The sequence below is a fragment of the Bos taurus genome, chromosome X, assembly GCF_002263795.3.
Source record: "Bos taurus isolate L1 Dominette 01449 registration number 42190680 breed Hereford chromosome X, ARS-UCD2.0, whole genome shotgun sequence".
In the NCBI taxonomy this organism is placed as follows: domain Eukaryota; kingdom Metazoa; phylum Chordata; class Mammalia; order Artiodactyla; family Bovidae; genus Bos; species Bos taurus.
Genome location: NC_037357.1, coordinates 118,761,408 through 118,787,139, shown reverse-complemented (window position 1 = coordinate 118,787,139; position 25,732 = coordinate 118,761,408). Strand labels below are relative to the sequence as shown.

General features: G+C 42.4%; 1 protein-coding gene and 1 long non-coding RNA gene across 4 annotated transcripts in view; one reads left to right on the top strand and one right to left on the bottom strand.

The window, feature by feature from the left end:
• PCYT1B (phosphate cytidylyltransferase 1B, choline) overlaps positions 1 to 25,732 on the bottom strand; it is a 146,826-nt gene that overhangs the window by 9,460 nt on the left and 111,634 nt on the right. For all 3 annotated transcript variants that reach the window (XM_005228354.5, NM_001193051.1, XM_005228355.5), the window contains exons 6-7: positions 18,310 to 18,452; positions 15,438 to 15,626 (exon numbers count right to left, since the gene is read on the bottom strand). In XM_005228354.5, coding sequence (XP_005228411.1) covers positions 15,438 to 15,626; positions 18,310 to 18,452 — 332 coding nt within the window. The remainder of the gene's footprint in view (positions 1 to 15,437; positions 15,627 to 18,309; positions 18,453 to 25,732) is intronic.
• LOC101905398 (uncharacterized) lies at positions 1,112 to 11,881 on the top strand. Its single transcript, XR_009493611.1, has 3 exons — positions 1,112 to 4,457; positions 11,091 to 11,259; positions 11,677 to 11,881. It is a non-coding gene; the product is annotated as an uncharacterized lncRNA (long non-coding RNA).

The following is a 25,732-nucleotide window of genomic DNA, read 5'->3' as shown; positions in this document are numbered from 1 at the left end:
TAGCACTGTTTATTGAAGATAATTGTCTTTTCCCTATTGTATTTTTGGCTCCCTTGCATGGGTTTACTTCTGGGCTCTCAATTCTGTTTTATTGGCCTATGTGTCTGTTTCTATGCCGCTACCATACTATTTTGATTAATATAGCTTTACAGTACAGCTTGAAAGCAAGAAGTATGATGCCTTCCCAGTTTTTCTTTCTCAAGATTGCTTTGGCTGGGTGGTGTCTTTTGTGGTTTCATATACATGTTAGGACTTTTTTTTATATTTCTGTGAAAAAAATGCCATTGGAATCTTGATAGGAATTGCATTGAATCTATAGATGGCTTTGGGTAGTACAGACATGTTAACAGTTCTTTCAATCTATTAACGTGAGTTATCTTTCCATTTATTGGTGTCTTCTTGGATTTCTTTCATCAGTGTCTTGTTGTTTTCAGTGCACAGATATTTTACCTCCTCCCCAAGTGAGGCTATAGGTTGGGCTCCACAGTTTGCTGGGTTTTCTGGTCAGGATTACTAGATGCTCAGGACTGGTAGTACACTCAGCAGTTGGTGGGGCTATGAATTAGCTTCTCTTTCTTGGCAGGGCAGCAGAATAGGCCCCAGGGCTTGTACAGTTTGTTTTTGGAGACCTGAGTAAGGCAAGACTGTGTACTAAATTCCCTGGCCAGACAGGGCCACCAATTTTGCTTTCTGCTCAAGTGCTGTTGGATGGGCTAGGCAGCTTCCTGTGTGCTTCAGTTCCGTGGTCGGGTGGGCTGCACACTGTATTCAGCAATGAGTGGGGCTGTGAATTAGCTTCCCTTCAAATGGCACCCCACTCCAGCACTCTTGCCTGGAAAATCCCATGGACGGAGGAGCCTGATAGGCTACAGTCCACGGGGTCGCAAAGAGTCGGACACGACTGAGCGACTTAACTTTCACTTTCCCAGGCATGGCGGGAGAATCAACCTGAAGGCTGGAGAGGCGCTTTGTTTTTGTGGCCCTTATTCAAGCTGATCTGCACCCTCAGTTCCCTGGCTCAGCAGTGCCTCTGGCTCTGCTGTGCAGTCCGTCAGCTGTCTGCTGGGCTCTGCTCAAGCATTGCTGGACCAGGCAGCTTCCCAGGTGTTCTGGCCAGGCTTTCTCGTTGGGTGGGGCTGGGAGCTTCACCCAGCAATGACTGGGGGCTATAACTCAGCTCCTCATCATGAGTGGGGACAGAGGCTTCAGGGCCCAAAGTTTTGGTTTGAGGACCCACATAGGACTGACTTGGGCCCCACTGAGTTCCCAGGTCAGGCCACACCAACGACTTGCCCCTGCAGATGAAGCATGGTGGCTGGCTGGGGCTACTGCTTGGGCTCTGCAAGTAGGAACCTGGTCTGCCAAGATCACAGCGCTGGCCTCTCCCCACATCTCTATCATGATGAGATTCTCAGTAATCAAGCCCTTTAGATTCTTCTGCAATCCTCCTGGGGTAAGACCAGAGTGGGTCTCGTGAGAAAGACCTCAGGCACAACAATTCCCCTTATTTTCCCTTTTTAAGTTCTAGCCCATAAACTTTTTAGGAGCTCAGATATCCTCCAGCAGACACAGCAGAGATGCCTTGCTAATCACGGAGATTCTTTGCAGATTTAAAATTCCATAATGCTACAAATATACCAAGTATTCACCTTCCATTAAAGGCACCGATAATTCTGTCAAATGACATCCAAACCCCTCAAAATCAGACAGAAAAAAATGCTGTAGTACAACAGCATTAACTTAGATTAAGCCCATTTATGAGACAAAATCAAATGCCAAAAGGACAGGGTGGCCTATTATTAAGAGTGACATAAAAAAAAAAAAATCCTTGAAATTCGAGCAGGCACTTTAAAATATGTGTTTTTATTACTGTAATCTTAAGGTATATTTTTAGAGGCAGCCATTAGCCCTCCTGCTGTTAATGGATTGTCAGCATTTCCATTAGAAGCCCACTTTCAAAGAATCTACACCTTGTCACTATAGTTTGACTCTAGCTCCTAACTGAATATTCTGCCTAAGGGGATGAAATGATTTGAATCCTTAATGATAAACTGTGGAGTCACACTTCATACAAGGCAATATCCATGCAAAGCAAGTCTGGATCTTGATTTGCAAACTCTCTGATCTGTTGTTTCTGGTGCATTTTGAAGGGTGGTTCCCCTGCAAAGGAGCTGAATTGAATCTGGTCAGGAGACAGTTTGTAAGAAGCTTCCTGGGAAGAAAAGCACTTAGAACTATAACAAACAATGAAGACCATGGCATAGCATTTTCAAAGAGAAATGGTATTTATATTCAGTTTTTTGCTGTATTAAGAGGTTTTCATTTATAAAGTTTTCTCCCAAGAAAATAATCCCATTTCTAGTCCTGTCCACATGACGGTAATTTTCTGTTTCCTCTCCTACAATGTTTTCCCTTTTAAGAAGTTCTTAATATCTGGTGAGGCAGTAAATGACTTGACAAGTGCCTTTATAGGTTTCAGGGTTTCAGATATATTCTAGCAAATCCACCAAAAAGGAAATAAAAATATTCTAGCTACATATGGTTTGGACCTCTGGTAATCAAGATGGAACTCAAGAAGAGTTCGAATCCTGAGTTCCAATCAACAAACAACAACTCGCCCTGAAACAGTGCCTGGCACATCCCTGGTGCCAGGCACTGTTAAAACGGACTTTAAAGTATGTGACAATTTAATCCTCCCACCAACCCAAGGAAGTGGCTGAGAGGTAAGTGAATTTGCCCACAGCTCTCCGGCTATGAATTGAAGCCCTGCTCGTGACTAGCTCTCCGTAACTTTCATGCTTAGAAGCTTTTCCTGTTTACTTGTGTTTTACTTGAGTATTTGTTGGCAGACAAAGGTTTCAAACTGTCTAAAAGACGAGTGGGAAATTTAATTCAGATCCACAAACTGACTTTTATATTTCTCAAAATCAAACGTCTTAATACTTAGCAATGCATAAGAATGGCTATTATAAGAAACAGAAAACAACAAGCGCTGAAGAAGATGTGGAGAAATCAGAACTCTTGTACATTGTGGAGGGAATGTAAAATGGTGCAGACACTGTGGAAAACAGTATGGCAGTTCCTCAAAACAATTAAAAGAATCTTCATATGCTTCAGCAATTCTGCTCCTGGGTGTGCACGCAAAAGACTTGAAAGTAGAGACTGAAACAGATATTTGTATAGCTAATGTTCACAGCCATAAAGCAGAAACAATTTAAATCTCCATTGATGGATAAATGGATAAACAAAATGAGGTGTGTATAAATAAATGTATATGTCCGTATATATGTGTATGCACATACTTATGATGGATTTTTTTTTTTAGCTATTATGGGGTAAAGTATGGCTCTGATGGTGTTGAAAAGAAACATTTTGTCTGTTACAAAATATTATGGAAGGTTTTCCTGGCATGGAGGATTGGAAGGCTGACCAATGATGCGTTGCTTCAGCAAACATTTACTGACAGCACACTATGTATGGTTTGAGGATTAAGCTGTTTTGTTATGAGACTATGATACAGTTTGGGATGTATTTCACTCTCAAAATCATTGCAATTTGGGTTACTCTATGGTAGGAAAATTTTCTCAGTTGCCATCATAACATGGGGTTCAATTTAATCCAAATTATTGCTGTTTAGTATTTATGATGAAAAGGTTTGTTTTACGAAAGAAGTGAACTTAAATCTACTTTGTTGAGCTAAATATATTTTGAGAGAGCTAATATCGCCAACCATCAGCATCCCAATCTATAAATTCCAAGAAATTTGGGGATGTGAGATATTAATTTTAGGCCAAGTATTTTCCTTAGATCTTTCAAAGAATACAGAGTTGACTTGCCTTGGAAATCAGGGAAGTTGAAATTCTTTTTGCACTCTGATGGAGCTTCCAACGGAGAAGGCAATGGCACCCCACTCCAGTACTTTGCCTGGAAAATCCCATGGACGGAGGAGCCTGGTAGGCTGCAGTCCATGGGGTCGCAAAGAGTCGGATACGACTGAGCGACTTCACTTTCACGCATTGGAGAAGGAAATGGCAACCCACTCCAGTGTTCTTGCCTGGAGAATCCCAGGGACGGAGGAGCCTGGTGGGCTGCAGTCCATGGGGTCGCAAAGAGTCGGATACGACTGAGCGACTTCACTTTCACGCATTGGAGAAGGAAATGGCAACCCACTCCAGTGTTCTTGCCTGGAGAATCCCAGGGACGGAGGAGCCTGGTGGGCTGCAGTCCATGGGGTCGCAAAGAGTCGGATACGACTGAGCGACTTCACTTTCACGCATTGGAGAAGGAAATGGCAACCCACTCCAGTGTTCTTGCCTGGAGAAACCCAGGGACGGGGGAGCCTGATGGCTTGCCATCTGTGGGGTCGCACAGAGTGGGACACGGCTAAAGTGACTTAGCAGCAGCAGCAGCAGGAGCTTCCAAATGTTTATAACTTTGCTACTCTTATATTCCAAAAGGTACAGTAAAATGAGTTGAATGCTATCCTATATTTCTAAAATCTTTCCACTACAAAGTTTTCCACAGTAGTGTGGTTTCATCTGTTACTTAAAAAATGTTAAGGATTTGATTGGGCTTCATTTCTTATACAGGCTATTAAATCAAATATGGTAGGGTGTATTGGTTATCTGCAGTGTGTACAGATGTTTCTAGTTCCTGATTTTGAAGCTGGCAGCTCCTAGTTATGATTTTAACTTTCATTTCTGATTCTGCAAAGTATGTTACATCACAGGAAAAGAAATGCAAATCAAAACCACAATGAGATATCATGCCAAAGTGGTAAGAATGGCCACCATCAAAAAATGTACAAAGAGTACTGTTGGTAAGAATGTACTTACCATGGAGGTTCCTGAAAAACTACAGATAAAGTGTTGTTAAGAAAATAAACTATTAGTTAATTTATTGGAGGGTACAACTGAATTGGAGATTGGAGGTGAAATAAAAAGTACTGGAAACCAACTTGCCTATATCTGGTCCCTTTACCTCTCCTTAGCTCTTAGAACAGTATAGGTCCTGATAAGGAAGTCTCCCTAGCTCTCCTTCAGTTCAGTTCAGTTGCTCAGTCATGTCCGACTCTCTGTGAATCCATGGACTACAGCATGCCAGGCTTCCCTGTCCATCACCAACTCATGTCCATTGAGTTGGTGATGTCATCCAGCCATCTCATCCTCTGTCATCTCCTCCTCCTCTTGTCTTCAATTTTTCCCAACATCAAGGTCTTTTCCAAGGAGTCAGTTCTTTGCATCAGGTGGCCAAAGTATTAGAGTTTCAGCTTCAGCATCAGTCCTTCCAATGAATATTCAGGGCTGATCTCCTTTAGGATGGACTGGTTTGATCTCCTTGTAGTCCAAGGGATTCTTAGGAGTCTTCTCCAACACCACAGTTCAAAAGCATCAATTCTTCAGCACTCAGCTTTCTTTATGGTCCAACTCTCACATCCACACATGACCACTGGAAAAACCATAGCTTCGACTAGACAGACTTTTGGCGGCAAAGTAATGTCTCTGCTTTTTAATATGCTGTCTAGGTTGGTCATAGCTTTTCTGCCAAGGAGCAAGTGTCTTTTAATTTCATGGCTGCAGTTACCATCTGCAGTGATTTTGGAGGCCAAGAAAATAAAGTCTGTCACTGTTTCCATTGTTTCCCCATCTATTTGCCATGGAGTGATGGGACTGGATGCCATGATCTTCGTTTTTTGAATGTTGAGTTTTAAGCCAGCTTTTTCACTCTCCTCTTTCACTTTCACCAAGAGGCTCTTTAGTTCCTCTTCGCTTTCTGCCATAAGGGTGGTATCACGTGCATATCTTAGGTTATTGATATTTCTCCCAGCAATCTTGATTCCAGCTTGTGCTTCATCCAGCCCAGCATTTTGCATGATGTGCTCTGCATATAAGTTAAATAAGCAAGGTGATAATATACAGCCTTGACATACTCCTTTCCCAATTTGGAACCAGTCCATTGTTCCATGTCTGGTTTCAACTGTTGCTTCTTGACCTGCATACAGATTTCTCAGGAGGCAGGTCAGGTGATCTGGTATTCCCATCTCTTGAAGAATTTTCCATACTTTGCTGTGATCCACACAGTCAAAGGCTTTGGCGTAGTCAATAAAGCAGAGGTATATGTTTTTCTGGAACTCTCTTGCTTTTTTGATGATCCAGCAGATGTTGGCAATTTGATCTCTGGTTCCTCTGCCTTTTCTAAATCCAGCTTGAACATCTGCAAGTTACCAGTTTATGTATTGTTGAAACCTCACTTGGAGAATTTTGAACATTACTTTGCTAGCATGTTAGATGAGTGCAATTGTGCAGTAGTTTGAGCATTCTTTGGCATTGCCTTTATTTGGGATTGGAATGAAAACTGACCTTTTCCAGGCCTGTGGCCACTGCTGAGGTTTCCAAATTTGCTGACATATTGAGTGCAGCACTTTCACAGCATCATCTTTTAGGACTTGAAATAGCTCAGCTGGAATTGCATCACCTCCACTAGCTTTGTTCATAGTGATGCTTCCTAAGGCTCACTTGACTTCAGACTCCAGGATATCTCGCTCTAGGTGAGTGATCACACCATCGTGGTTATCTGGGTCCTGAAGATCTTTTTTTTTTTTTTAAGATCTTTTTTGTATAGTTCTTCTGTGTATTCTTGCCACCTATTCGTAATACCTTCTGCTTCTGTTAGGTCCATACCATTTCCATCCTTTATTGAGCCTATCTTTGCATGAAATGTTCCCTTGTATCTCTAATTTTCTTGAAGAGATCTCTAGTCTTTCCCATTCTATTGTTTTCCTCTGTTTCTTTGCACTGATGACTTAGGAAGGCTTTCTTATCTCTCCTTGCTATTCTTTGGAACTCTGCATTCAGATGGGTATATAGTTCCTTTTCTCCTTTACCTTTCACTTCTCTTCTTTTCTCAGCTATTTGTAAGGCCTCCTCAGACAACCATTCTGCCTTTTTGCATTTCTTTTTCTTGGGGATGGTCTTGATCACTGCCTCCTGTACAATGTCATGAACCTCTGTCCATAGTTCTTCAGGCAATCTGTCTATCAGATCTTATCCCTTGAGTCTGTTTGTCACTTCTACAGTATAATCGTAAGGGATTTGATTTAGGTCATACCTGAATGGTCTAGTGGTTTTCCCTACTTTCTTCAGTGTAAGTCTGAATTTGGCAATAAGGAGTTCATGATTTGAGCCACAGTCAGCTCCTGGTCTTGTTTTTGCTGACTGTATAGAGCTTCTCCATCTTCGGCCGCAAAGAATATAATCAATCTGATTTCAGTGTTGACCATTTGGTGATGTCCATGTATAGAGTCATCTTTTGTCTTGCTGGAAGAGAGTGTTTTCTATGACCAGTGTGTTCTCTTGGCAAAACTCTGTTAGCCTTTGTCCTGCTTCATTTTGTATTCTAAGGCCAAACTTGTCTGCTACTCCAGACAGCTCTTAGTTTCTTACTTTTGCATTCCAGTCCCCTATGATAAAAAGGATATCTTTTTTTGGTGTTAGTTCTAGACAGTATTGTAGGTCTTCATAGAACTGTTCAACTTCTTCGGCATTAGTGGTCGGGGCATAGACCTGGGTTATGTGATACTGAATGGGTTGCCTTGGGAACAGAGATCATTCTGTCATTTTTGAGGTTGCATCCAAGTACTGCATTTGGACTCTTTGTTGATGATGAGGGCTACTCCATTTCTTCTAAGGGATTCTTCCCACAGTAGTAGATATAATGGTCATTTGAATTAAATTCACCCATTCTCATCCATTTTAGTTCACTGATTCCTAAAATGTCTACGTTCGCTCTTGCCATCTCCTATTTGACCACTTCCAATTTGCTTTGATTCATGGACCTAACATTCCAAAAGGTTCCTATGCAATATTGCTCTTTACAGCATAGGATTTTACTTCCGTCACCAGTCACATCCTCAACTGGGTATTATTTTTGCTTTGGCTCTGTCTCTTCATTCTTTCTGGAGTTGTTTCTCCACTGATCTCCAGTAGCATATTAGGCACCTACCGACCTGGGGAGTTCATCTTTCAGTGTCATATCTTTTTGCCTTTTCATACTGTTAATGGTGTTCTCAAGGCAAGCATACTGAAGTGGTTTGCCATTCCCTTCTCCAGTGGACCAGGTTTTGTCAGAACTCGCCACCATGACCTGTCCATCTTGGGTGGCCCTACATGTCATGGCTCATAGTTTCATTGAGTTAGACAAGGCTGTGACCCATGTGATCTGTTTGGTTAGTTTTCTGTGATTGTGCTTTTCATTCTATCTGCCCTCTGATGAATAAGGATAAGAGGCTTATGGAAGCTTCCTGATGGGAGAGACTGACTGGGGGGGAAACTGGGTCTTGTTCTTATGGGCCAGGCCATGCTCAATAAATCTTTAATCCAGTTTTCTGTGTTTGGCTGCTGTTCCCTCCCAGTTGTTTGGCTTGAGGCCAAACTGTTGACTCATACCGCCACCAGAGATTCCTGGACACTCACAGGCAACTCTGACTCAGTCTCCCACTGGACTACAATGTCAAATTCCAGGAGGTTCTAAGTCCCTTTGATGGATCCCCAGGTTGGGAAATCTGTTGTGGGTCATCTGTTTGGCGGCTCTATGGTGGGGCTAAGGGCGACTGCCTCCAAGAGGGATTCAGCCACATGCTGGGTAACCCAGGTCTGCTGTAGTCAGAGACCCTGTCCCACAGCGGGCCACTACTGAACACTATTAAGTCTCTTTAGCTCTCCTTAGAACACTATAAGTCAGAGTAAGGAAGTCTCCTCAGCTCCCCATAGCTCTCTTTTGCTCTCTTAGCTCTCCTTAGAACACTATCAGTAAGTTTCCTTAGCTCACTATAGGTCAGAGTAAGAAAGTCTCCTTAGGTCTCCTAAGCTCTCCTTAGCAAATATAGGTCAGAGAAAGTAAGTCACCTTAGCTCTCCTTAGTTCAACTTAGAACACTATAGGTCAGATTATGTAAGTCTCCTTAGCTTGCCTTAGCACTCCTCAGCTCTCCTTAGAACACTATGCTGCTGCTGCTGCTGCTAAATCACTTCAGTCGTGTCCGACTCTGTGCGACCCCATAGACGGCAGCCACCAGGTTCCCCCATCCCTGGGATTCTCCAGGCAAGAGTATTGGAGTGGGGTGCCACCACCTTCTCCGTTAGAACACTATAGGTCAGAGTAAATAAGTTTCCTTAGCTCTCCTTGGCTCTCCTCAGAATGCTATAGGTCTGAGTAACTAAGTCTACTCAGCTCTCCATAGATGTCCTTTGAAAACTATAGGTCAGAGTAAGTAATTCTCCCTAGCTCTACATAGCTCTCCTTAGAAAACTATGGGTCAAAGTAAGTCTCCTTAGCTCTCCTTAGAACACTGTAAGTCAGAGCAAGGAAGTCTCCTTAGTTCCTCTTAGCTCCCCTTAGAACACTATAAGTCAGAGTATGTAAGTCTCCTTAGCTTGCCTTAGCACTATATAGCTCTCCTTAGCACTACATAGCTCTCCTTAGCTCTCCCTAGAACACTATAGGTCAGAGTAACTAAGTCTCCTTCACTCGCCTTAGCTCTCCATAGCTCTCCTTTGAACACGGTAAGTCAGAGTAAGTCTCCTCAGCTTTTCTTAGACCACTAAACAACAGAGTAAGCAAGTCTCCTTAGCACTCCTTAGCTCTCTTAGAGCACTATAGTTCAGAGTAAGTAAGTCTCCTTAGCTCTCCCTTAGCTCGCTTTCCTTAGCTCTCCTCGAGGAATCAAACCCATGACCCCTGCATTGGAAAGCAAAGCCCTCACCACTATACCACCTAGGAACTCCAAAACACTTACCTTCTGCTTCCCTCCTTACTCTCCTAAATTACCCTCACTTTACAAGGTTTAGGTTGTGTCCTTGAAAAAGTAGAGATCAACCTGAGTTCCTATAGAACAGACAAGACTTATACACACAGAGCTTTAGAGGATGACTCATGAGCGCAAAGTATGCTGAGTATGCAGATAAACCAGCGGACGTGACTTTTCCTCCTAACCTTGCATACCACTTACCGTACTGTTTTACAGTTACCTCTTGATGGATGGGTCTATTTTTCCCACTAGCAGGTATACACTAAGCTCCTACCATAAGACCACTTTCATAAACTGTAAAAAATGGTTGCTGAATAAACGTTTAAAGGTAAAATGAAATGTGGGATCCTAAGAAACCTGTGATGTTACAGAATTTTAGGACATTTGTTCCTAGAATTTTTAAAGAACTTACTCAAATATTAACCAACATGTTAAAAATATATGACCCAAGTCTATTAATGACACCATGTCCTATAACCCCTGTTACAACTCCTGTTAATACTGTTATCTTAGTTTCTATGGTTATTTATACTTTCTTCCTTTCTTCCCTCCCTCCCTTCAAAGTACTATATTCAATATTGTGTGATAAACCATAATAAAAAGTTAACATTGTAAATAAGCTATATGTCCATAAAATTAGTTATAAAAAACCCTCTTGTTTCCTGCTATGTTGATGTTATTGCTATATTACACAGCCATACAGAGAAACACTTCTGAGTCAGTTCTAATGAGGTCGATGAACCTAAAGCCTATTATATAGAGTGAAGTAATTCAGAAAGAGAAACATAAATGTGACATATTAACAGATACATATGGAATCTAGAAAGATAGTACTTATGAACCTAGTTGCATGGCAGCAATGGAGATGCAGACATAGAGAACAGACTTATGCACACAGGACAGAAAGGAGAGGGTAGGATAAGTTGATAAATTTAGAGTATCACGGAAACATAAACATATGTTTATGTTTATAAACATATGTAATGTTTATGTATGTGATATGTAATGTGAATATGTGATGTGACTGAGACTATGTTATATGACACATGAAGCTCAAACTGGTGCTCTTGACAACCTAGAGGGGTGGGAAGGAGGTTCTAGAGGGAGGGGGCATATGTTTACCTGTGGCTGAAACCAACATAATATTGTAAACAAATGAATGCCTACCTGATTTTTCATTTTTAAAAAACTGCAAGTTGTTTCCTCAGAGCCTGAAAATTAGTTGTGAAAAATGTTAACTATTAAAGTATACACTAGATTAATGAGAAATTTCAAACTTGTTACAGAGACCATGGAATCCCAGATAATTTGATCTGAGCTGAAACCCAGGGAAAATGAAAAGGAACCGGACTCTTGGCTCCTCTGCTCTTGCAAGCTCTCTCTAGAAGTTGTCGAAGGCTCAAGTCGACCCTTGTAAGCCCTCCACCCTCTCTCAGCCTCAGCCAACAAGACAAGGTGGGCCTATGACCACAGCCTCTATAATTACTTAGAGGCTGCTAGGCTTTTAGCAAAGCATCTCTTCTAACTTCTCAGGTGTTGTTCTTTTAATTGTTTTACTTTTAGATAATCTTATGAACCACCTCCAGTGAGCAAAGAGGCAACAGGGACAACCCATCAATAAAATAATTCAGCCAAAATCAATTTTGTTAGAGACGTCTCATGTTGTACTAGGATATCTAGGCTAATAAAAATTAGGGAAATCAAATGGAATCATTCCGTTTGGTTCTAAAGGGAAAGCTACTTTAAAACTATCTCTTTCAGATATCCCATGCTCTCAGATTGGAAGCATTAGTATTGTTAAAATGACCAGACTCAAAACAATCTACAGATTTAATGTAATCCCTATCATATTACCCATGACATTTTTTATAGAATACTCTTAAAATTGATGTGGAACAACAAAAGACCTAGAATTCACAAAGCAGCCCTACAGAAAAAGAACAAAGCAGCATGCAGCACCCTCCCAGACTGCAAACGATACTACAAAGCTACAGTAATCAAAACAGAGTGATATTGGCACAAAAACAGACATATGGATCAATGGAAAGCTCAGAAATAAACCTGCATACATACAATCGATAGTGTATCCTTGCCTCCTTTGTTGAAAATCAGTGTGGAAAAGATAGTCTCTTTAGCAGTGTTGAAATGTTGGAAAACTGCATGCAAACCAATGAAGTTGGAACAAACACACCCTCTCACCATACACAAAAATAAACTCAAATGGGTTATAGACTTAAACATAAGGCATGACACCTTAGAACTCCTAGAAGAGATCATACCAATGTTTTCCTAGGTCAGTTTCCCAAAAATGCAACCTCTCACCATACACAAAAATAAACTCAAAATGGGTTATAGACTTAAACATAAGGCACGACACCTTAGAACCCCTAGAAGAGGTCATGAGCCAAATATTCTGACGGAAATCATACCAATGTTTTCCTAGGTCAGTTTCCCAAGGCAATAGAAATACACAAATGAGACCTAATCAAATTTATAAGCTTTTGCACAACACAGAAACTGTAAAATGAAAAGACAACCTACAGAATAAGAGAAAATAATTGCAAATGATGAGACCAACAAGGGCTTATTTTCCAAAATATGCAAATAGCTAATACAATCTTAGTAACAAAAAAAAATTCAATTCAAAAATGGGAAGACGACTTAAATAGACATTTCTCCATAAAGGACATACAGATGGTCAAGAGGCAATCACTAATTATTAGAGAAATGCAAATCAAAGCTACAATAAGGTAGCATTTCCCATCAGTCAGAATGGCCATCACTAAAAAGTCTACAAATAACAAACACTGAAGGTGTGGAGAAAAAGGAACCCTCTTACACTGTTGCTGGGAATTTAAGTTGGTGCAGCCACTGTGGAAAACAGTTTGGAGTTTCCTTAGAAAACTAACACTTACCATACATGGTCCAGCAATCCCACTCCTGGGCATATATCCAGACAAAACTATAATTCAAAAAGATAGATGCACCCCCGTGTTCCTAGCAGCACTATTCACAATTGCTAAGTCATGACAACAACCTAAATGTCCATCAAAATAAGAGTGGATAAAGAAGGCATGGTGTGTGTGTGTGTGTGTGTGTGTGTGTGTGTGTATACAATAAAATACTACTCAGCCATAAACAAAAATGAAATAACACCATTTTCAGCAACATGGATGGACTTAGCACTTATACTAAGTGAAGTCAGAAAGACAAATACCATATGATATACTTATATGTGGAATCTAAAATATGACACAAATGAAGCTATCCATGAAACAGAGTCACAGACAGAGAGAATAGATTGGTGATCTCCAAGGGAGGAGGGGGTTGGGGGAGGGATAGAGTGGGAGGTTGGGGTTAGCTGATGTAAGCTTTTAGGCATAAAATGGATAAACATGTTCTACTGTATATAGCACAGAGAACAATACCCCTTATCCTAAGATAAACCATAATGAAAAAGTATAAAAAATGTGTGTGTGTGTGTGTGTGTGTATATATAACTGAATTACTTTGCTGTACTGCAGAAATCAACACAACACTGTAAATCAACTATACATCAATTTTTTAAAACAAAGTCTTCCATGGAACCCTCTTTATTAACTCTGCTGATAATACTGGTTATTTACTTCAGAAGTACACACACAATAGAAATACCAGTGGAATCTCCACATTGTTCTCCATAGTGGTTGTACTAGTTTGCATTCCTACCAACAGTGTAAGAGGGTTCCCTTTTCTCCGCACCCTCTCCAGCATGTATTGCTTGTAGACTTTTTGATAGCAGCCATTCTGACCACTGTGAGATGGTACCTCATCATGGTTTTGATTTGTATTTCTCTGATAATGAGTGATGTTGAGCATCTTTTCATGTGTTTGTTAGCCATCTGTATGTCTTCTTGGGATAAATGTCTGTTTAGTCCTTTGGCCCACTTTTTGATTGGGTCATTTATTTTTCTGGAATTGAGCTGCATGAGCTGCTTGTGTATTTTTGAGATTAATTGTCAGTTGCTTCGTTTGCTATTATTTTCTCCCATTCTGAAGCCTATCTTTTCATATTGCTTATAGTTTCCTTCATTGTGCAAAAGCTTTTAAGGTTAATTAGGTCCCATTTGTTTATTTTTGCTTTTATTTCCATTACTCTGGGAGGTGGGTCATAAAGGATCCTGCTGTGATTTATGTCAGAGAGTGTTTTGCCTATGTTTTCCTTTAGGAGTTTTATAGTTTCTGGTCTTACATTTAGATCTTTACTCCATTTTTTTAGATCTTAATTGAAAGAGACACATGTACCCCAGTGTTCATGACAGCACTATTTACAATAGCTAGGACATGGAAGCAACCTAGATGTCCATCGGCAGATGAATGGATAAGAAAGCTGTGGTACATATACACAATGGAATATTACTCAGCTATTAAAAAGAACACATTTGAATCAGTTCTAATGAGGTGGATGAAACTGGAGCCACCTCATTAGAGAGTGAAGTAAGTCAGAAAAAAACTACCAATACAGTATATTAATGCATATATATGGAATTTAGAAAGATGGTAACGATGACCCTATATGTGAGAAAGCAAAAAAGACACAGATATAAAGAACAGACTTTTGGACTCTGTCGGAGAAGGCAAGGGTGGGATGATTTGAGAGAATAGCATTGAAACATGTATATTACCATATATGAAATAGGTCACCAGTCCAAGTTCAATGCATGAAACAGGGCACTCAAAGCCAGTGCATTGGGACAACCCTGAGGGATGGATGGGGAGGGAGGTGGGAGGGGGGTTCAGGATAGGGGACACATGTACACCCATGGCTGATTCATGTCAATGTATGGCAAAAACCACTACAATATTGTAATTACCCTCCAATTAAAATAAATTAATTATTTTTAAAAATAATAAAAATAGAAATGGAGGGAAAAAAAAGAAATACCCGTGGAGTACAAAGTGGTTTCCAGAATTTTCTTTTCTCTGTCTGAAATTTTCACTCAGAATTCTATATAGAATTTAGGCAAGAGATCCTGTCTGCATTTTCTGTCTCAGTTTTAAGATTCAAATCATGGCCTCCATCCCCTAAGACTTTTATGCCTTATCCCAGCACATATATATCATGGAAAAAACGGGCAAATCAGGGCATGATGAGTACAAAGTTTCACCTCTTCTCTCTTTTCCAACCAATGAAAGAGGAGTTCCTGATCACAAAAAGTGATCAAGGCAGCTACATTTCTTTTGCATCCTCTTCCTCTGGTTGATCCAAGAGGCACTGGCCTTGTTTTATAACACAAGATCCATGATGCCACTGACCTACTTCACCCTTACCCATAAGCTATGCATCTGCCAACTGGGAGATTGGGATGAGCTATGAAACCAACCTTTGCAGTAATAGACATTCAGTGACTACCAAATGACTTCAAACAAGAAATAGAAATAGAGAACAGAGTTGGCTTTGGGCACTCCTGGGTGCCATATAGAAAGGAAAAGCAGAAACTAAATAAGTGCATAGACTTGAAGTCATTTGGGCTAATGTCCAAAGTGGAGGTCACATATTGGACTGATAAAGGACGCCCTTGAGTAGTTCCTTGGAAAGGAGGATAAACTGAAAACACCCATTATTGTAGGAAGAAGTGAAATAATTTACATACCCATGCTCCATCAGGCCCAAACAGTTCTAGGAAGTTACCAATGAATTCCCTCGATTTCTCTTCCCACTTCTGAATTAGATCATGACTCTTTTCTTCCACTCTGTTCACAAATTCCTTTGATCTTTCTTCCACGTTTTTGACCTTCTCCTTCATCTTGTCTACCTGGTTTTGGAAGCGGTACTTCTTCTCCTGGTCAAAAATTAAAGGAGAAAGAAAGGGATTTACCCAAAAGGGCTGGGGAGAGATTAGTCATTCACAGATGGTCAGATTTTATTTCAACTTGTGCAGGTTCTTAACCTGAAGAGTCAGGATGCTAGTTTCCAAGGGCTGGATTGATGGGAAGGCCCATCTCTTGTAAGAAAAGTCACTTCTGCTTAGTCGACTTGAATGGGTACAGCAAAGTACAAGTGGCTGTATGTTCTCTTCCTTGTAAATAGAGTTGAATTCACTTATACAAGAGAAGAACCAAAAGTATCCATTTGCTGTTTATTTTGGATAGATACTAGGTGAATGCATCCCCTCAGTTCTCCTGACACTTAGACAAAAATATGAACTGTGCACAGAACGGCCAGTCAGAAGCAGCCCGAGTTCTCGATTTTACTGAGACATTGTTAAAACCAATATTGGTTTAAATAAGTGAGCCACTGTCTGGGCCTTAGCACCCATGTATTACACTGAAATTGTCACTGTCATGATATTTCCCATTAAGCTAATGGAACCACATCAGTTTCCTTGGTAATGAAGAAAATTTTTGTTCTGATAGCTTCTCTGGGCTGGGACTTTGTTCATAGCCTTGATACAGCACTGCTATACCTATGTGCCTAGAAGGCATCAGATGCTGGGCAGCTCACCTGCCATCTCTAAACCTCAGTTTTCTCATCTGTAAAATAGGGATAGTTACTGTCCCTACCCTACAGGGTTGCTGTAACAGTTAGATCAGATAATGCATGTAAAGTACTTGGCACAATGCCTGGCATTTAGTAGACGCTCAGTGTGTGTTGGCTGTTTGATTACTTGTAAGCAACAGAAGCATTTAATCACGTTATCTGGTGAAAGTGGAATCAAAACCATGAAGACAACATGAAACAAAGGCTCTTTTCCTCCATGAAACCATAATACATTTCCTCCTGAAGGGGTAATAAGATTTCTCACCTTTCTTCACTATATGGAATTGAAGTCCATTTCATATTTCAGAATCTTTGGAGCCACATACAGTATTACAAACCTGGGTCCGGAGTCCCTGATCTAGACTTCACAAACATCGTTGCAGCCTCAGGGCGAGGAGTGAGCCATCCGTGCTGCCAGCCAGCTGTATATAATACACGGCGACTCTCCACTGCTCTCAGGAGCTGCTCGGAGCACCAGACTGGGCTCTGGACCAGGGGGCACAAGGCGGGGAGGCTGCTACTGCTTCTGCCTCTACTTTGCTTGAGGCACTTGAGCCAGGTCCCTCCGAACTCAACTTTCCTCATTTTTCTATTGACAAATTCAGGGACTCGGGCTGGTGACTGACCCTCATCAGGTTCCTGCCACTCGAGGTTCTGTGATTCATCTACACACTCATCCAACAGGTAATGCACTCTCTGTGCCACAGCGCAGCTTGTGGTCACAGAAAGGCAACGGGCACATCCACACGGACTACACGGTTCCCTGAGCTAAGTGGCTTATCACAGGCCATTGAAAGAGCACGAGCAATAACTTTCAGAACTGGCTTGGCATGCCTGGATGGGTGACTGAATTCAATTTAAAAGAACAGGCAGTTTAATTTATTGAAATAACCAGGGCTTTATGCTCTGTAAGATACCAACTAATCACTTTGACTGAATTCTTCTCAGCCACTTGTTCTGTTTGCCACTTGAACCTGACATTTTCCATTTTGTTGCCCAGTCTGTACGAAGCCACAGAGCCCGGACTCCCAACACTCCCTGCCTCCTGAGGACAACTGATCATCGCTGACTTACGATTACTGAATGAACCCTGCCTTATTCAGAGGCACCAATGATTGGTTTGTGTAAGCTGCTGGATAACTGTGGCTGCACATAATTGTAAACATCTAGTTTTGTAGAAAAATCACCGTTTCTATTTTGGGATGTGTGTGTGGAAATTCTGTATGTGTGGAGAGCTCTTATTTTGTTCACCTCGATCAGTTCCTTGGAGTTCAGGCAAACATGGTCATCTAAACTCACTAGCATCACCTCTAGCAACTGGGCTGCCCTCTTGGCTTTTTAACAGCTTGTTTTGCTTGTTTAAAGATTGTTTTAACAGTTGCTCTATTATTAAACTAACAGCAGCTCTGTGAGAACAATACAGCAGAAATACAAAAGGAAGCCAAAGACTTTGGGCTTTTTTAAAGTGGCTGTAATTTCTCTGGACAAAAAAAAAAAAGCAGCTGTTAAAGTTTCTAATAAGTATCTATAAGGCCTTAATAAAATGAAAATGTAAACCATTAAAACAAGAAAGCATTTTCTCTGGGTTTAGCTTTTTAGTGCCTCTGTGCTCCTTCCTTCCCTTGGAGCAGAAGACAACTCTTGCCTTTTATGAGGGCAGATCTCTCAGAAACCCTTCACCCAAGTCTGAGAACTCTAAATGGGGAGGTTGGGGTGTGGAAAGGGAGGTGAGGCAGCTCCTTCAAAAAACGTGATGTTCACTCACTACCCGTATGCCTTGGTCAAATTATGTTACCCATTTGGACACTGGTTTCTCCCTCTATAAAATGGGGATAATAATACATCATTGGGCTGTTATGTGGACTGAATGAGACAATAAATGTCAAACATCAAGAATATGGAGTGGTGTAAAGTAAGTGATTTGTAAACAGTGCCAGCAGTAGCGTGACGCGCTGGTCCTCAGAGGTGTGGGGTGGCACACTTACATTGATAAAGCTGACATTCAGTTCCTTGGCTGTGTACCCTCTCTGGAGGTTGCGTCTGGCATAAACATCATAGTCACGGACAATCCTGGTGATGATGTCTGACGTTGAGATGCCTTCTGTTCTCTGTGTTGGAACAAACATCCCTGTTCAAATAGAAAAGACAGGATGAAGAAAAAACAACTAAGATGATCTCAGGTGACCCATTTTCTTGAATGACTTTCCTGTCCAGGACAAAGTGGCAGCTCCTAGGTCAAGGTGGCTTTCACATCTGGCCCCAGCCGACTCTGCCAGGCTCAATTCCAGGCACTCCCTACCTGCCACAGACACTGCGTGTTTGTCATACTGGACCTGTTCCCTGGATGCATCAGGCACTCACCTGGCTCTCGGCATTTGCTCATTTCAAGCCCTTCTTTCCTGCCCCGGAAACCCCTTCCCTGCCCACAGCAGCTGCAGAGTACCTCCTCATCGTACAGGGTCCAGTCTTAAGGCTATGCCTCTGGGAAGTATTTCCTGATGTCACCAGGCAGAATCCACAGCCATTAAAATATAAACTTGACTGCTATTAACAAAAGCATTTTCAATATCCATTTCCTTGTGGAAAGGGAGCACTCTGAAAGCACAGACTGTGTCTTGATCATCTTTATGTGTCCAGCACCCAGTTCAGTGCCCCAGTGTCTAGCACATGGAAAGTTCTCAATACATGCAAATTAAATGAGTAAGTGAATGGAGCATAGCAGTCGAGTCAAAGAATTTGTGAGATCACAGCAACTCCCCTTCTTCCCCAGGGAGTTCTGCATCATGTTATAGCAAAGGAAAAGAAGAAGGATGTGGTATTTTTATTGTCTCTGATCTAAAGACATGCCCAGGGGGTGCTCGATGAGAGCACCTTCTAAGAGCAATCTACTCTCAATGGTGGTTTCACCACACGAAGGCCTTTTCATCTGTACTCTACTGGGACTGAGAAGAAACAAACAAGCACAGAGGGTGCCAAGTTCTCATGGAACTTCCTTAAAGTCCTCAAAGATATATTTGAGTGCACCAATACAAGGCCGTAAAGAAGTCCCAAGTGTTATCAAAGACAAGAACCTGGTGAAATAAATATGACATAAATGGAAAGATATATCATGTTCTTGGATAGGAAGAACCTATACTGTCAAAATGCCTATACTACCCAACAAACTCTACAGATTCAATACAATCCCTATCAAAGTACAAATGGCATTTTTCATAGAACTACAACAGAAATTTTAAATTTGGATGGAGACACAAAAGACTCCAAATTCTCAAAGCAATCTTGAAAAAGAAAAATGGAGCTGGAGGAATCAAGCTTCCTGACTTCAGACTATACTAGAAAGCTACAGTCATCAAAACAGGATAGTACTGTCACAAAAGCAGATATATAGATCAATGGAACAGGATAGAAAACTCAGAAATAAACCCACACACCTGTGGTCAATTACTCTATCACAAAGGGGGCAGACTGTACAATGGAGAAAAGACATTCTTGTCAATAAATGGTGCTGGGAAAACTGGACACCTACATGTACCTACATGTAAAAAAATGAAATTAGAACATTCCTTAACACCATGCAAAAATATAAACTCGAAATGGATTAAAATTCCACATCCTGCAAAGCAACTAAGCCTGTGAGCCACAACTACTGAGCCCATGCCCTAGAGCCCATGCTCTCCAACAGGAGAAGCCGTGGCAATGAGAAGACTGCACACCACAACCCGAGAGGAGCCCTGCTCGCCACAACTAGAGAAAGCTTGCACGCAGCAACAAGGGCCCGTGCAGCCAAACCAAAATTTAAAAATATTTTTTAAAATGGGCAGAAGATCTAAATAGAGATTTCTCCAAAGACAAACAGACGGCCAAGAGGCACATGAAAAGATGCTCAACATCGCTAATTATTAGAAAAATGCAAATCAAAACTACAACGAGATATCACCTCAGAATGCCCATCATCAAAAAATCTAAAAAAAAAATCTACAAACAGTAAATGCTGGAGTTGGTGTGGAGAAAAGGGGACTGTCCTACACTGTGGATGGGAATGTAAATCGACACAGCCACTATAGAAAGCAGTGTGAAGGCCCCTTAAACAACTAAAACTAGACCTACCACATGACCCAGCAGTCCCACTCCTGGGCATCTATCCAGAGAAAACCATGGTTAGAAAAGATACATGCACCCTAATGTTCATTGAAGCACTATTTACAATAGCCAAGAGATGGAAGCAGCCTAAATGTCCATCAACAGAGAAATGGATAAAGAAGATGTGGTACATATATACAGCAGAATATTACTCAGTCATAAAAAGAACAAAATAATGGCATTTGCAGCAACATGAATGGACCTAGAGATTGTCATAATGAGTGAAGTAAGTCAAACAGAAAGACAAATATCACATGATAACACTTATATGTAGAATCTAAAAAAAAAAATGTTGTGTGCAGATGAACTCATTGATAAAACAGAAGGAGAGTCACAGATGTAGAAAACAAACTTGTGGTTACCAGGGGATGGAGGGAAGGAATAAATTGAGAGAGTGGGATTGACATATACACCCTACTGTATATAAAATACATAACTAAAAACCTGCTGTGTAGCATAGGGAACTGTATTCAATACTCTGGAATGGCCCATATGGGAAAATAGTCTTAAAAAGAGCAGAAATATGTCCACATATAACTGATTCACTTTGCTGTGCACCTGAAATTAACACAACGTGGTTAATCAACTACACTCCAATATAAAATAAATTAAAAAATAATTTAAAAAGACAAGATTCTGGTTTATGCTTGTACTTCTGTTGTTGACTGAAATCACGTGCTGGCAATTGAAATCTATCTAATATGATGGTGGTCACACTCAGAGATATCAGGCCTGACACAGCATGATGGACAGAGCTTAGGGACAAGAGTGCTGGGTCCTGTTTCTAGACTTGAGCAAGTCACTCAAGCCTCAGGAGGCAAGTACTAACCTCAGCCTCCAGAGGTGAGAAATGCGCTGGCTGTGCAAGATGACCTTGGCCTCATCCGTGCCACCTCCCTCTCCCTTAGTCCTTATGTCCAATCAATGTATTTCCACTCACCAACCTACTTCCCAAGTGTCTCCCTGGTTCACCTGCTTCTCTCCATTCTCCATTTAAACCAACCTAACCCCATTTTGTTCAAAGATTACAGCAAGAGCCTTAAAACCAGCCTCCATGGATATCACTTTTCTATCCCCTCAAATCCACTCTCCCACAGCCAGAGCTGCAGAACAGTCTTTCAAAATCCTGCTCAACATCCTCATTGGCTTTGAATTTAGATTCAAACACTGTCCTTTGTATTTAGATTCGAATCCTCAACTCTGCATCAGCTTGCCTTCTCTCTTCCCTGTGCTTCTCTCCAGTCTCCTCTCAGACCTTCTTTCCCCCTTCACTCCCTAAGCCAAGGTCTCTGTGCTATGCAGTGGAGGTGGGCATTGTTCTCCTTGTTTCCTAGGGAGCTGAGCAATGGGCTGGCATAGCCTTGGCCTCGCCACACTGGACTTCAGTGTGCTGCAAGCGCTGCACCCTCCCCTCACTCTGCCACAAATATACTCTGTGGCCCTGAGGCCAGAAACTTCTTATAGCACGCTCTAAGACAGTGGGCTCAAAACACAAATCTAAGTAGAAGGCAGAGGACAGAAACATCTAAACATGGATACTAATAGCACCCAACTGATGCAACTGTGCAGGGGGCTCTGGTGGGCGAGGGGCGGGGCCCTGAGACCACATCCTCACCTCAGTGAGAGCAGCTAGGAGCTTTTCTTGTGAGGAGTACGTCCCATCTTACAGCAGGCAGGCATCTCACTCATGAGCCCTGCCTGCTGAAATGTTAAGAGGAGTGTCTAGTCACACACGGACTTTAGGAAGTCACTCAGACACTGGTGACATGGGCTCACCCTTTCTCTGAAGACACAGGGTGAGGTCTCTGGGGCTGAGTAACTGGAAACGGGTTGGGGAGAGATTCGCTTTGGCCGGTTAGGAGGTGGGTCTCTGAAAGAAGCCAAGCCCTCTGCTGACATAATGAGGCACCCGGCTTCCTCCAAATCCTAATTATTGCTCTGCTAAAAATATTCAGGAATGAGCATGATCAGAGAACCTTTTTTTATCACGCTTTTCAGAATTACGGCATTTGGTTATGGAGCTATTTTAAGAAGCAGCAAAGCACATGTTAATGAAGGAAACTTTCAACAGTAGTAGGCAATATTAGAATGATGATGAGGAATGTGGACCTTACAGTCTACTTCATTTAAACTTCATCTTCTCATCTGGCTCTGCTGGAGAATTTTGACATGTGTTCTGACAAACACAGGAGAGGGCTGTAAGGTTTAGTTACTGCCCTCCATATCTCTCGGCTTCATATAAAGTGATTTCTTACTTTCAGAAGGAACCTCAATGAGAGCTCTTGGCTTCATATAAAGTGATTTTAGACTTTCAGAAGGAACCTCAATGAGAGGATAAAAGCCCAACGTGGATGCTGACATCATCTCTGAGCATCTTTCTCCCATGTCTTCTCTACCTAGACTCCAAGTAGATTTCTACTGTGTCTCTCCCTTGGTGAGGAATCAGCAGAGGAGACCAATGGATCGCAAGAAAGGGCCCTTGTGCATATGAAAAGTCACACAGAAGTCTTACTCCTATGCTCCCAGAGCAAGTAAACTATCACCTGACTATTCAATTTAGAGATGGGAATTGTGGCGGATTAAAGGTGGGCACGACCCCTAACCCTGGGCATCTGAGCTGGCCTTTGTGACTTTCTTATAACAAATGGTGGAGAAGGCAATGGCACCCCACTCCAGTACTCTTGCCTGGAAAATCCCACGGATGGAGGAGCCTGGAAGGCTGCGGTCCATGGGGTCGCTGAGGGTCAGACACGACTGAGTGACTTCACTTTCACTTTTCACTTTCATGCACTGGAAAAGGAAATGGCAACCCAATCCAGTGTTCTTGCCTGGAGAATCCCAGGGACAGGGGAGCCTGGTGGGCTGCCATCTATGGGGTCGCACAGAGTCGGACACGACTGAAGCGACTTAGTAGTAGTAGTAGTAGTATAACAAATGGAATGTGGCATAAGCGATGCTGAGTGACTTCAAAGGCTAGGTCAGAAGATTTGCATCTTCCACTGAAGGTGTTTGCTCTCCAGATGCGTCCTTTAGGATGCATTCTGGGAGCCCAGCCACCATGCTGTGAGGAGCCCACACATGGCAAGGCCACCTGGAGGTGTTCCAGTGCCAACCCCAACTGAGCTCCCTGTCGACAAGCAGCATTCACTGCCAGTCACTTAAGCACACCACCTGTTAGCTAACAGGGACCTTAAGTTAGCTCAGCTGGTGAAGAATCCACCTGCAATGCAGGAGACTCCGGTTTGATTCCTGGGTTGGGAAGATCCCCTGGAGAAGAGATAGGCTACCCACTCCAGTATTCTGGCCTGGAGAATTCCATGGACTGTATAGTTGCAAAGAGTCGAACATGACTGAATGACTTTCACAGGGACCGCCGGCTCAACTGGGCCTTCAGATGCCCGCAGCCCCAGCCAGTGTCTGAATACAGCCATTTGAGAGACCCTGAGCAGGAACCACCCAGCCAAGCCCTATGCTGAGAGGCTGTCCCACAAAGTGATGAGCGAAAAATAGGAGTTCTTTTAAGTTGCTAGCTGCGGGAATAATTTGTTATGCAACAATCGGATGATCAACTGCTTAGAGTTAGAAAAATAATGGACCTGTTTGTGAAATGAAAATATCTCCTGCCATATTGATCAACAAGAAATGTTACAGCCATCAGCGATTTCTGGCCTCCAAATGTGAATGAGGTCTCCCAAAACTGCGATCCAGAGATGCCGCCAGCCCCCTTGGTTCTTGCTGAGGAGCTGGGGGAATGCAAGAAGCAAGGTGAACAGGAGACAGGGTTGGCCCCAGATAGCTGAGGTGCCTATGAAAGGAATGAATCAGCGAGCCCAGAGGCTTGCGTCTTCCCATACACAGAATGCTAAATTCCTTAACTTGATACCTCAGCGAGCCCAGAGGCTTGCGTCTTCCCATACACAGAATGCTAAATTCCTTAACTTGATACCTGATCTTTGATGTTCAGACTGCCTGCTCCCTTTGTTGCAAACTTATATAGCCTGACTTCCCCTCCTGCCTCCTTGGAGCAGTTTTCTCAGAGCTACTGAGATGCTGTCTCCCAGGCTCAGAGTCCCAAACATTTCCACCAAATAAAATAACTTTCTACTTTCAGGTTGTGACTGTATTTTTTAGTAGACATGTTTTTACACCCAACAGCTAGAACTTGAGGCTTTACTCCCTAAAATTAGCAGGCTAACTTTTTCTTAGCTCACTAGAGGCTCTTCACCCAGAAATGCAACCACCAGCAAATGCCTGTTCCTACTGTACAAGGTAACTGAAGAACTGTCACCCCAGGAAATGCTGATTCAGTTAACCCTAGGGGTAACCATGGGAGTAGCCTTGGGTGAACCAGAATCCCTGGTCTGGATCCATGCAACTCTAAGTCAGGTTTGCTGCTGCTAAGTCGTTTCAGTCGTGTCCGACTCTGTGCGACCCCATAGACGGCAGCCCACGAGGCTCCCCTGTCCCTGGGATTCTCCAGGCAAGAACACTGGAGTGGGTTGCCATTTCCTTCTCCAATGCATGAAAGTGAAAAGTGAAAGTGAAGTCACTCAGTTGTGTCTGACTCTTAGAGACCCCATGGACTGCGGCCCACCAGGCTCCTCCATCCATGGGATTTTCCAGGCAAGAGTACTGGAGTGGGGTGCCATTGCCTTCTCCGAAGTCAGGTTTAGGAACTTGCATTAGCTAACAACCTGGGAGCTCTTTATAAATGGGGACCTTAGGTCCAAGCAGAGCTCCTGAACCCAAGGCTGCATGTCCACAAGACCCTGCAGGATCTGCAGGCACATGTACCCTTGACAGGCACTGGTCTGTACCAGGCTCTCACAGCAACTTCAGGCAAAGAGCAGCTTGCTCACAGCTCAGATCTTACGAAGACTTAAAAAGTAATAGTCACCTCATGCCATAACCCACAGTTGTGTTACTGACACATCAGCCAGTTTCTCCCCCATTAGCATCCTGCCAAGTCTGAAGTCTATGGGGTTTCCTTTCTTGGAACTCCTTACAAACAAGATTGGTGTTTGAGAACGTCAGCCTCCTGTTCTTACCCAATGCTCCTGAACACCAAGGTGAGGTGGGAGGTAGAGATCCCTGCTCCGCCAGGGTGAGCAACTGGAGTTTGTTCCCTATGGACAGAAACTCCAAAATATCCATAGCAGGACAATCAAGAGAAGAAGCTGGGCCCTGCCCAGATAACAGATAGTGAAGTGAAAGTGAAGTTGCTCAGTCGTGTCCGACTCTTTGTGACCCCATGGACTGTAGCCTATC